Source organism: Notothenia rossii (genome assembly GCF_949606895.1).
Source record: "Notothenia rossii genome assembly, chromosome: 3".
Taxonomy (NCBI): domain Eukaryota; kingdom Metazoa; phylum Chordata; class Actinopteri; order Perciformes; family Nototheniidae; genus Notothenia; species Notothenia rossii.
This window is the reverse complement of record NC_136901.1, coordinates 4,976,722-4,990,023: the sequence shown is the minus strand read 5'-3', so window position 1 is coordinate 4,990,023 and position 13,302 is coordinate 4,976,722. Positions and strand designations below refer to the sequence as shown.

Genomic DNA, 13,302 nt, shown 5'->3' with positions numbered 1-13,302 from the left:
GTCCTCAGACTTTCGATACTCGCCTTTTCCCAGCAGATACTGGCGAACTTTGAAGTTTGCGTGTTCGTAGAAAACCCTGCAGGAGTGAACCTCCCTCCAGTGGAAGTGCGCCAGCAACGAGGGAAAATCCTCCATCGCCTCGACCTTGAACACACGACCGGAGAAGTCTGATTTGACATGGAGCTGGAGCTTCTGAGGATCTCCGTTTGCCTGGAGGAAGAGGGGGAGGAGGAGGAAGGGTTTGGAGAGATGTGGATGGAAAGGGAAAACTGAGAGGTGGATGTGTGGTGGAGGAGGAAAGAAATACAACAACAATGGATCCAAGTGCAGTGTCAGGGTAGGTTTAAACTAATATCACGGCAAGAATAACACTATTAACAAGTCGTTGAGTTTTAAATGTGGTTTTTAAGACTTCTATTTCTCATAAGTTTCCTAGAAATCAGAATCAGAATCTTTAAAAAACAAATAATAACTTGACTTTTGACAAAAATAGCTTCCTAAACTCACCTATAAAACAAATTAAATAGCATTAATGTTTTTTTAGTGCCTTTTGCTGAACATAACTCAGAAACAAAAATATTTAATTGTTCCTTGGGCGAAATTTTGTGACATTATTGTTGCTCCATGTTTAGAATCAGAATCAGAAATAAGATATAAAAGAATCTGAATAAAATATAAATACACGAATATCAGTTGTAAAAATTCCCCAAAAAACGATTAAAAAAGAGAGTTAAAAAACTTTCTCTTGCACTAAGGCACTGGTCACCAACCTTTTTAAGCCCAAGATCACCGACCTCGGCCTAGGTGAAAGGCGAGATCTACCTATTGCAGAATTGAGTGAAAAAGACGGCCCAGACAGCGCTTCCAATTTGAGGCCCTTTATATAAGCTAATTGCATCTGAATTACTGTTACAATGAAGGCTCCATAATCAGCTCATAGCATATAGGCAGGGGTAAAGTGCTATGTGCGAGTGGGGGGCGGACCTCACCTCTAGGGGGGTCCAGGGGGATGCTCCCATTCATCAATCTGCTGCATTTTGAGAGCAACATGAAGAGATCTATGGATTCATCTCTCAGCACCCATATGAGACAGAACTGTAAACAGATTTTCTTTTTCTTTATGGATATTTTACAAATCACTCCCCTTTTAAACTGTAGTCTTGTTTTACTGCCATATAGTATTTCATACCTGTTTTTCATGTATTCTCTTATTGTTTGTATAACTATAATGATCATATGAAGGTGTACCGCGGAAATAATCTTTTGAATAATTTGCGACAAAACCGTTCTAATCTAAACACTCAAGAGTCCTTTAGCTCACCTGAGCCCCTCAGTCTGACAGGGGAAGACTCTCCTCCAGCTTGTTGTGGAAACAGCTCCTTATGTCCGTTAGTGCAGCTAGCTAACCAGATGCTAACATCACGGTCCCCGCTAGCACCGGTTCCCCTCTCTCCCTCTCGCCCTCTCTCTCTATCACACTAAATGCGCTATTGCCACACACACACACACACACACACACACACACACACACACACACACACACACACACACACACACACACACACACACACACACACACACACACACACACACACACACACACACACACACACACACACACACACACACACACACACACACACACACACACACACAGAGAGCCGAGCTTGAATGACACAAGCACAAGTCTATTTTCATGTAACTCTCTGATTGGTCTGGTGACTTGCCTCTGTTGCATTCACTGAACAAGGGAAATTGCAGTCCTGCCATCCTCTCTTGTGTCATGATGAGGTTCACATAAAGCACGGTTCATGTATTATATTATTGAGGTGTCTCAACTATACGTCAATCAAGTGGCACCTGCTAACGGGGTGGTGGATGATATGTTTACATCTAAAAACATATTTTTCAAACATTATTATTTTAATTTAATTTTAATTAATTTTTTTACTTTTTTTGTTAACGGTCCTTGATCTACCCGCACCACACTCGCGATCGACCGGTTGGTGACCACTGCACTAAGGGAACAGAACAGTTAATGAATCTCACGCTGCAGTTCAGGTAATGACCACTAGATGTCGGTGTAGCTTCACATTTTATTTACCATTAATTCCCATTTAAAAAATAAATAAATTAGGATGCATTGGTGGTCACACATGCAGAGCACACACAGTGAAATGTGTTCTCTGCTTTTAACCCATCCTAGTACCAGGGGCCTTTCTCATTTCACAAATTTCCCCTCCTCGACTCCTATCCTCGTGTCTTAGTCCCGCCCACAGGAGATGCGAGCGGAGGAGTCGAGGAGGGGAGCCGAGGAGAGAGGAGGGGAAGCAGCAGGCGGTTAGAGAAATGAGAACTCCTCTCCTCTGAGCGGTCATTTTAAAGAGACGTCCATTAATGATGAGAGGAGGCACAGCAGCCCTCTGTCTGATGGACAGATGTGTTCATGACCACTTATATATTTACTTTTAATCCATTGACAGTGCGGTATAATGAGACAATAACAGGCTACAGATGCGGACACACACACACACACACACACACACACACACACACACACACACACCCACACACCCACACATATATTTATATAGATAAGTATACAAGTATGAGAGCACTCACAGCATAATAACGTAACACTATCAGAGACTGGATATATCCCCCCCCCCCCACTCTGGTCGCTACAATGAGGAAATGAAATTACTGGCCAAAAGTTTTATTTACAAACTATTAAAAGTAAGCATAGGACACCAAAACTGAGACCCGTCTGTCCGCCGCATCTACGCACACGCACACGCACACGCACACACACGCACTGTACCACACGCACCTACAGCTCCTAAAGCATCTAATATCAGGCTACAGCCGTTGTGTATTTTATTATGTGAAGCACTAAATGGTTTTAGACAAATATCGACTCTTTGTTTGTAGATATCTAATAAACTAAGCAAAGTGAGTAGTAAAGAGAGTAATGTAGGCCTGTTATACTGAGTGATATATATTTTACACACTGCTCTGCTTTCTGCACGGACCTCACAGCTGTTCTCGGTGCCTTGCCCACGGCAGGGCAGGAGGTGAACTGGGACCTCTCCAAGTGGGTCCACGTTCCATCTTTAGGTCTGGTCGGGGACTTGAACCAGCGACCCTGCGGCTCACAGTCCAAGCCCCCTACTGACATGAGGCAACATCATTAAAATAGTTATTACATGCAAGACAGAAAATCACTCCAAGTTTAAACTTTATAAAGGGTTACCAGTTTCGGGGTGTTACTATAACTGTCACTTTATTAAATAGCTAAATAATTTTGATATGAATCAGCTGAGAAAATCTAGTTAAATACATTTGGCATTTACCTACATGTCATTACAAGAGACGCCACAAGAGAGCAGCGTTTCCTCAGTGAAAAGACAACAAGCACTAATACGTCTAATTGAATTGAGATGTCACTGCATCAATACAGAAACACGGTATATGGTATTTCTTTAGGCTTTCCTTTCATCGATAAATCTGGAAAAACAAGCCGATGAATACATTGATTGTTAGAAATAATCCAGTACAGCAACTTAAATTCTGATTTGTTTGATAAATCTAATGCACAATGAAACTAAACCCGAGTTTTACTTAAATAATAAAATATTTAATCCCAATAAAAAGACTCGTATATATAATTTATCCCCCAAATGTGGCTATTTAAACATTTATATCTCCAAACACAGTCTGTTTTGTGTATAAAATAATCATTTCCCTTTCTTTTGTACAGCTTTTGGTCACCAGCGCCCACCGCACGACACCGTGTGCTGTTATAAAAACATCAGTATTACATATAGAGCTCCAAAATACACACAACATCAATATCTGTTGTTACGGGTAATAAGAGCTGGCTTGCTTTCATTGGAGCCTTGTGAAAGCACTCTTTAATTGCCACGCATACCATCACACACACACACACACACACACACACACACACACACACACACACACACACACACACACACACACACACACACACACACACACACACACACACACACACACACTGCTTGCTCATGGTGAGCGACTTGTGGTGAGCTGTCAGAGATATTTAAGATGATGTAGGACAGGCAAGTGTTGGCAGACTCTCACACACACACACACACACACACACACACACACACACACACACACAGACCACAGAGGAGGAGCGACAGGAAGGCAGACAGGCTGAGGAGTAATGATAGGTGACTATTCTTCCATCTAGAATAAATCACGCAGCGCTGACCACCGAACTGCCATTTGGTCAGAGACACTAACAAACATTTAAGAGAGGGACGGACGGGACGTATGGGGAGATTCTCAGGGTAAAACACACACTTTTTTTTAACAATGTCGCGTTTTTATTCAATTGTATTGCTCATACGGAGAGTTTAAAATACATAATGCAGCAGTACACTCACCGCATTGATGTGAGATAAGTTAACTTCATAGTTTTAGTCAGACTCAACCCAAAAGTGCTTTTTCTGTCCTGGTTTGGTTAAAGAATTAAGAATTAATTAATTAATTAAAATCACAATTCAAAGAGGAAATAACTCACATCTCTGAGTTGGAATTAAAGTTGTTTAAATATATTAATATTGTAAAAAAACAAGGCTTTACTTAGATATATTAACACAAAACACTTTTTTTAGTTAATTGTTCTTAAAAAATGGCACGTTTTTCGTATCCAAAATAGTTTGATTATGCTAATGGGGGCTGTCGTTAACGTGACATTTCTACAATGATTAACCTCCAACATACATTTTCTCTCGTTCTCTGCCATCACGACATCTGGGGAATTAATCATCCTTTCTAAATCCGGATATCCCATTATTCACTAAGTGTTCGCTTTTATAGAATAAAGCTTTTTTGATCTCACATGCTGCAAATGTTTAATTTGTATTTTTGATGGATTTGACCCCGCTTCAATGTCACTGATTATTGTTTGAAGACGGTTATACATGTAATTTGTTTTCACGTATGTCAATCTGTGTTTGGGTTTCCCTCCCAAACCATGTCTCCTCCCTCCTCCCTCCTCCCTCCTTTCCTCCCTCCTCCCTCCCTCTACATGTGTGATTCTCCTGCTCTTCACTCCTCAGCAGCAGCAGCAGCAGCAGTGTGTCCTCATCACTCCTCGTCATTATTCCTCCTCGCTCCTTCTGCCGGTGTTTTGCCGAAAAAACAAAAAGGGGGATACGTTGGAAAATTCATATTCTCTCAGGCTGGATTCTCTCGTCTTCACCAATGGATGGAGTTTATTCCCCAGCAAGCACAGTGACTTCTTAAAAAGTGAGTGAACATCTAGTACATACTTAAGAAGGTCTTGTGGAAACTACAGAAACAATAAGCAAAATGTAAAAACAACATGGTAGAAAATAACGCCCGGCAATACACGATTTACGTGGCAAATGAAATGTCAAAATGCACATGTGAACGAAAGGAAATGTCATGCTTTTAACACTATACACTCAAATAATGGTTGATCTAATGCTACATAACTGGTTTTATATATTTAAAGTAGTGGGAACTAAGTCCAGAATGTTTAATAAAACCAATTATTCATCATCAAACATACTTTAACTTCATAATAATATGTATAGAGCTGTCACTTACTGTAAGAAGTGATTGAAATAAATGCGTTTAAAGATTGTTAAAATCCTTCACAAGTGGTTGCATTATCCAAGATCTGTTACACTTTTTATATTGGGTATTTAAGTAAATCTACAATTATCAATTTTATTTTGCCGAGAGTTTTTGATTTCGTTTCAATTTAATCATTTTTTATTAAGATCACATTTTTCACTTGCACTTTATTTGAGTATTTCAATGTTATGCTAATTTGAACTTCTACTAGTACTCTCTTTGACTATTCCCACACTTCTACTTTTACTTAAGTCCAAGCTATGAGTACTTCTCCCGCCTCTTGGGGTCATCGATGAAACACTGCTGCTAATAATATTAATAAAGGCTAACAATGCTAGCTTTATTCCGTGTAACGACGAGGCTAATTGTGTCACCGCCGGTTTAATCCCTGCTCATTAGCATATCTCGTCAATAGCGGTTCATTTGGCACAGCTGATCCAAACGGAGCATTGTTGTTATTATTATTATTATTAATATTAATGTTTATTATTATCTGCAGCTGTGTTTGTCCTGCTGGTGAAATCTCCTAATGCTGCTAATGCTATACTGAGCAAAGCAGAAGGAGAAACATTTCTAAAAGTTGACACAATTAACAGAATATCAAAAAGATTTAATCAACATTCATATAATGTGTATATCTTTTGATAATGGGTAATAAAGAATGAACTCATTATTATTTGGATGTTGTATGAATGGCGTAGATCGAGTAGGGTCTGTATCTGTGTTCAAACAAACTACCAATTAAGCAATTAAGCCGTTTTATGGTAATTATTCACACAATGGTTTATTTTAGCTTCTGCCAGTTGTAGTAAACTATAAAAAGTATTGTGATAATGACAGTAAATGTGTTTATTCCCACAGTGTCATCTATAGGTGAATTAGATGTTGTTGTTTCATTGTAAACAAGCAGTACAAATAAAAAACTACAGCAAAGTCTGATGGTAAAAACATTTATTTAGAGAGTCCTCTGTTGTGAAGTAGCATTTATATTTTGATTTGTTTAGTCTGTAGTGTTTTCCATGATGGCCTAAATCCATGGCCATGAGAATAAACTATTGAATCTGCCTTTAGTATTAGATATGATTGTTTTGCACCCGTCCCTGCAATCGGCTATTAACATTTGTCCTACTAATTGATTAGCTTAGCACCTAAGTGCGTGGAGTTTCATTGCGTAGCTCGCTAAGACGCTTCAAAGCTGCCTTGTCGTTCGTTGTAAACAAACAAACGTTTTGTTTACATCCATTGTTATTCCCATATTGTGTTTATCCTTGAGATCTAACACATGATCAATGATGTGTCCTTCTCATAAAACCCTTGTTTTCATGCGTGAGACAAATAAAAAAAGGGTTTGTACTTCTCTTTGTCTACGAACAAGCTTGCACGATGTCCTTGAATCCCCTTAAGCCTCTAAAGAGCCCCTCTCTCAGGATCATTTTGACCCTTCTCACAAACTTTTATGTGTCACCAGACCCCACTCACTTCTTCGTAACCTACCTATAGTCCAATTGAGCCCATGTAACCTCCTCGAGGACCCTATGGACCCTCTTGGGTGTCATCAGACTCCACTTATATCCCCACTTCACAGTTAATTTAATTACAGTGAACATCTCAAATGTAGTTACATTCCCTTGAAGCTCTCTTAAAGACACTCAGGAGACCCCCCCCCCCCCTTAATTAGACCCTGAAAAGAGGGTTCAGTGTGACAGTCGGAGGCTACTGACTGTGTGTGTGTACATTTGGCCTCCATGTGTGCTTGTAAAGTGTGTGTAGGGAGTGTGTGGTCTCTTGGCGGCGCGGCCTCTGAACGTGTCGCTTGAAGTGGTTTCATGTGTGAGAATTTGGGAGAGAAAGACACGCTGCGTTCCTTATATACAGTAAAGGTGTTTTTATACTATAGGAAATTACTTTTTCTGTGTTTGGCGTTGACATAAATACGCTTTCATTTCAAGTGTTTATCCAAAAGGCTCAGATCTAAGCGTGTAGTCAGAAGTCATAATGAAAAATGACGTTGTTTGAAACAGAAAAGGCGATAAAAACAGAATTCATAAGAAAATCTAAATTAATAACTCAATTAAACAGAGACGTGATACATTCAAGTTTACAAAGATAGACATTTATATATTAATTATGTAGGCATCACAGCCATGCAGATATTGTGCTTGAATGTGGATATACTGTTATTGATTTAATATCTTAATTAATTAATCTGCAGACTATTTTTAGATTCATCCAGACATTGTTTGGTCTAGAAAATGTCCATCCTAGTTTCTCAAAGTCCAAGAAGATGTCTTTAAAAACTATCACTTATATATAAATGAACAGAAATATTCATATTTAAGAGACTAAAAACTGCATTTTCTGACATTTTTCATGAAGAATTACTGATGAACATACAATCCAATTTGCTGCAGATGGAGAAAAACTTTCCGAGTCAAACTGAATTTCACCATATTTTTACATGACTGTACTTTTTGAGTGTGTTTAATGTCTCCTCGTTAATGACTTAAACTTGTTAGAGGAGAAAATATGTAGAAGGGAAGAGGGTGATTATCATAAATTGCCCCGAATATTCCAAAAATGTGTTGATTAAAAGCAGAGCAAACGAATGAGAGGAAAAAAGTGCGCACTCACTTTCATTCATTTTTGTGTTTCAGTTGCTTGTGTCTGCGAGGTGTCTGAACACGGACCGTTTCATTAGCATTGTGTTGTTTTGAGTTCAATTAAACATGAAGAAAGCCTTAGTTATTTTTACTCCATGAGTCAGAGAGATCTTTGGTGACATTTCCAAAGTGTTTCTGGTTTTAGTGGCCTGCGAAAAGCTCAGCCGTCATCACATCTGTTTTATGATGAAGGGATTAACGGTGAAATTAGCCGAGGCATCTTGGGATCTGAGATCAGCAGCACGGAGGTCTGCAATATGATTAAACTGCTTTTTAATTGTACATTGTAGAAAGATATTGGACACCTTTAAGGCCGCCTGGTTATAAGGGGATGATATTTAATTTGTTGGCCACCAAATGTTGCTTTTAGGCTGTTGTTTTACTTCAAATGGAAGTCTTATCTTGTTAATAATCGACACCAATTTGTAATGTTTTAATTGTTCTTTGTCATAAAATATCGAAAGTGTAGCATGAGTTGAAGTGGCCGTAAGACCTGTGAGTTGTTTACTTGTTGTTCAACTCATTTTGATTTGCCAGTTAGCTGATTTCCGTGGCAACAGGAAGTGATTGTGTACGTACCAGACGATGTTCACTTTGTGCTAAGCTAGGCTAATCACACCCTCAATAATACACACAGAGATGAAATTGATATATATGTTATGTAAGCAAACAAACACACATGTTTTTTCACTAAATCTAATCAGGCAGTTTCGTTGCCTTTTGTTTTAAATTTACCAGAAATTCTCCCAAACAGTATTTAAAAATACAGTTTAGTTGAACATTTAAAGAGACAATGTGTAAAAACAACACATTTAGTTGGAATAAGTGCCCAATAACTTCCTAAAGTCTGTGCTTAAAGACAGTAGATATATTTATGTTATGAAGTGCCATGTAACATGTGATGTCTTCTGTGTTGCATTACCTTATACAGCAAAAAAAAAAATCGTTTTAAATCATCATGATGGCTCGACAGCAGGATACTTACACCACGTGTTCATCACATTTTAATTATTATATGTACAGCACTTTGGCTCGACCAAAAATCGTTTTTAAAATGTGCTATATAAATAAAACTTTGATTTGATTTAAAAGTGACGTTATGCTGTATCCTACAGCGAGAACAAACCTACGTAAAACAGCTTTTAAACATGCTGCCCCCACAGCTTGGAACAATGTGCAGAAGGAGCTGAAACTCTCAGATGGAATCACTATGGGGGAATTCAGGTCCATCCTAAAGGAAAGAGAACACGACACCATCGGTAGATGTGAGTGCTCGTATATCCTAAAATCGTTTTAAATGTTGCCAGTTTTTAATGATTTTTAATAGTTTGTTTTACTTCGCATATTGACTCGCTAATGTGCCATTTTTATTTGTGTTTTACAGCTCTACTTGTCTGCCTGTCTTGTCTGTGTTGTATCTGTTGAAACTTCTTCCATGCTGCCCGTCTTGGCCAGGTCACTCTCAATGAGTCTTTTACCTGGTTAAATAAAGGATATATATATTATTGAATTACTTGTATCTCATATAACACACATTTATGAAGGCTTTTCTTAAAAACAACGAATGCATCTTCACAATTGACATTAATACCACATGAATCATAAAGAAATGTGCTTTTTGGTGTCCCTGCCTTCAGTAACTAAACACAGTGCATTGTCCTCTCTTTCTTCACATCTTTCATTAAAACACATCGTTTACACCGATGTGTCTAAACACATATCATACACTCGTCTGTATTTAGTCTGAGCGAGCGCCACTTGCTGACCTGTGATTGGTCCCAGATGAATTGTGGTCGTCCCGCCTCTTTTGTGTGTGAACAACAAAGGAGGAAGTGAACAAAGCGACCAGTAGTTGATGAAGCGCTCCATGAAAGACGATACACTCCATATACAGTGTGTGGAGGTGCACGACCAACTCAGACTGCTTGTTTTTACTTCAGTTTTCCGCTGGGAAGGAGTCACTGCTCAAATATCTACACGCTCATCATTCTTACCCACTTCTAACTCAAGATTGTGGTCGTTGGTTTTCTTTCTTATTGATGATATTGGGATCCGACATCAAAACATTTAAAACGGTTATCTGAAATGTTTCTATCCCCAGTGAAATTGTGACGGATTGTTTTTGGAAAATAATGTAAAATATAAACTGGGATAAGTGCCGCCTAACATGTGAGCTGTTTCATTCTTATATAAACATAGAACAAGTATAATTAAAGTCAAATAATACAGAAGAAAAGCATGGTGAATGGTGCTATGGTTTGTGGATTAAGGCGTATACGGGAAAGTCTTTTTAATGGTTAGTTTGAATGGTTTTCAGCTCCTATTGTTACTTTTATTTATACCGTCCCTTACAATTTGTTCCTTCTGTGAACTCTTATCTGTCCCATCCTCTTTTTACATAACAAAATGCATCTTCAAATATCTTCAAATCAATCGTCTATCAAATACACGCCGAAGGCTCTTTGAGCAAGTCTTCTCTCAGTGATTGTGATGTTACAGTATGTTAAATGTTTGTTGTTCATGTATTGTGTCTTGATGTCTGTCTGTGTTGATGTTACCCATGAAGCTGCTGTGATGCAAGTCCCATTTCAAACTTGATCTGATCATTAAAGTATGATCATATCGTATCTTCACTTGTGACCTGTCTGTAAACACAAACTCAATTTCATCGCGGGCCACTTTAGAATTATGGTTGCACTCAAAGGGCCGGTGGTAACTTTAAGACTATCTAAATATACATAGATAAATATACATAATATATAAAATAATGTATTATTTTACAATATTTCCTCTGCATTAGATTATTATTGGATATGGTAATAACTTCATAATTAACTACACCTGAAAGCATAAGTCTAGTAAGTAATTGAAAGTCTCTAAAGTGCGCATCTCACAAAATGAGATGCATTGTGGGACATGTAGTTTATGGTGCTCCTGTAAAGCGGCACGTGACCTTATAATAAACGTATTATATTCTTTGCAAGCTCTTGTGGGCCACATCAAATGAAATGGCGGGCCGGATTTGGCCCCCGGGCCTTGAGTTTGACACCCTTGCCCTAAAGCATCTCCTCGTGTTTCCCTCCAGCTTCTCCCTCTATGCTGGCTTCTCATCCTGCGGTCTTCAGGGGGATGGATCATTGTGGGATGGATCAGCGGGTGATGGATCAGCGTGGGGGTGCAGAGAGCCCTGGCCTGCGGGACAGCGTCAGCCCCGAGGAGCGAGGGGACAGCCCGGCCTCCAGCGGACCCCCGCCCTGCAAACTGAGCCGGCCCGAGGTCAACGGGAGCCCGGCAGCTCCCAGAAACAGACAGAACGGGAACCAGCTGAGACCCCTGGGAGGTGAGGGGGTTACCCCATAATAACACACACTTTGGTCTTAGCACAACACTTTATTTCAGCCATCTTCAGATATCACATACAACACACACACACAGACACACACACACACACACACACACACACGCACACACACACACACACACACACACACACAGACACACGCACACGCACACACACACACACACACACACACACACACACACACACACACACACACACACACACACAGACATGCACGCACACACACACACACACACACACACACACACCACACACACACACACACACACACACACACACACACACACACACACACACACACACACACACACACACACACACACACACACACACATACACACACACATTTTTCATTGTTATAGCTGAACATACCAAACACAGAAAAACACTCACGCACAGATGCCCATTATTCTCTCATGCAGTTGAGAACATCTTCACGCATCATCACACAAACATTCTGACAGCTCACACACACACACACACACACACACACACACACACACACACACACACACACACACACACACACACACACACACACACAGATATTAAGCTGCCTCCACCCTTCCTCTTAGTGAGGGCTGATTGGCTGATTGGCGTGCCTGATGCTGCTGTGGTTTGGCTGCTGGTGTGTCGTCAGGCGGAGGGTTGATGGAGGGTTATTGATCAGCTCCTGTGGGACAGCAGGGGTGTGAAGGGTCCGGAGGGGAAGATATCTTAAACTCGCCCGACAAAAAATCACTAAAGGAGTTATGGCTAAATGAGACGTGGTTGGGAGGGTTACTTTTAAAATGTATTCCTTTACAATTACCTGTAATCTAAGTTTCAAAATATAAAAGTTTCCTTTAGTTTTGAATTGCCTCAATATCAATTGCAATGCAAATACATTTTTTATATATTAATAATAATAGATTTATTCTAGCGCCTTTACACGGGACCCAAGGCCGCTTGACCTGGTGTGAACAAACAAACAAACAAACAAACAAGTTGGGCAAATAATAAAGTATAATTTAAATAATATTAGTGGAAGTTGAAGCAGGGTTATAGGGTTAGGTCGTTCCTTGTTTTTAAATATACTGTAACATCGTTAATCCCCATTTTTTTTAAGTAATCTGATAACGTCTTGTTTTATGTATACCAATACTGTCCAGCAGCGCTTTAAGAGCGGTTATGGAAACAAGTCTGGGGTTTTAATGTGCGGTGCAAACACAAATACAGTTGTACAATCTTACATTCACACTGGCAGCTGCCCAGTTCAACCAGAGCCTCGCAGTGAGACCACCGAGCAGCTTTACTGCAGCGCTGCGTCACCGCTGAGAGGAGAAGTGCTGCTTTGGCTTCTGCAGGAATCTCCTTCACACAGATCCTGTTTACTCAACACTGAAAAGAATCGTAGAAATTCTCGATTAAAGTTCCTCTTGTATTCTCTTTCATGGACCAACGATATGGAGGCAATGGCAGAGTATCAGGGTTTTTAGAGTTTCTGTGCCTTGCTCAGGAGCAGCTAAACGGGTAACCCCACATTAACTCTCTCCTACCACATTTCCCTAATTGATTTAAATCCAGGTTAGTTATTTAACTTGCAGACCCCTAAACGTGACCAATTATAGAAAATCAAAGAATGTG

The 13,302-nt window shown here is 39.7% G+C and overlaps 1 protein-coding gene across 4 annotated transcripts in view; it reads left to right on the top strand.

Annotated features, from left to right (window-relative positions):
• The first annotated feature begins 202 nt into the window (after positions 1-202).
• Positions 203-13,302, top strand: part of LOC307033980 (DNA-binding protein SATB2-like) — a 33,316-nt gene continuing 20,216 nt past the window's right edge. For 2 of the 4 annotated variants that reach the window (XM_079672621.1, XM_079672619.1), the window contains exons 1-3: positions 203-337; positions 5,112-5,301; positions 11,401-11,655. In XM_079672621.1, coding sequence (XP_079528747.1) covers positions 281-337; positions 5,112-5,301; positions 11,401-11,655 — 502 coding nt within the window. In that variant the 5' untranslated portion in view covers positions 203-280. Of the gene's footprint in view, positions 338-3,760; positions 4,218-5,111; positions 5,302-11,400; positions 11,656-13,302 lie in introns of all 4 variants that reach the window. The other 2 variants (XM_079672622.1, XM_079672620.1) reach the window with 2 other exon arrangements.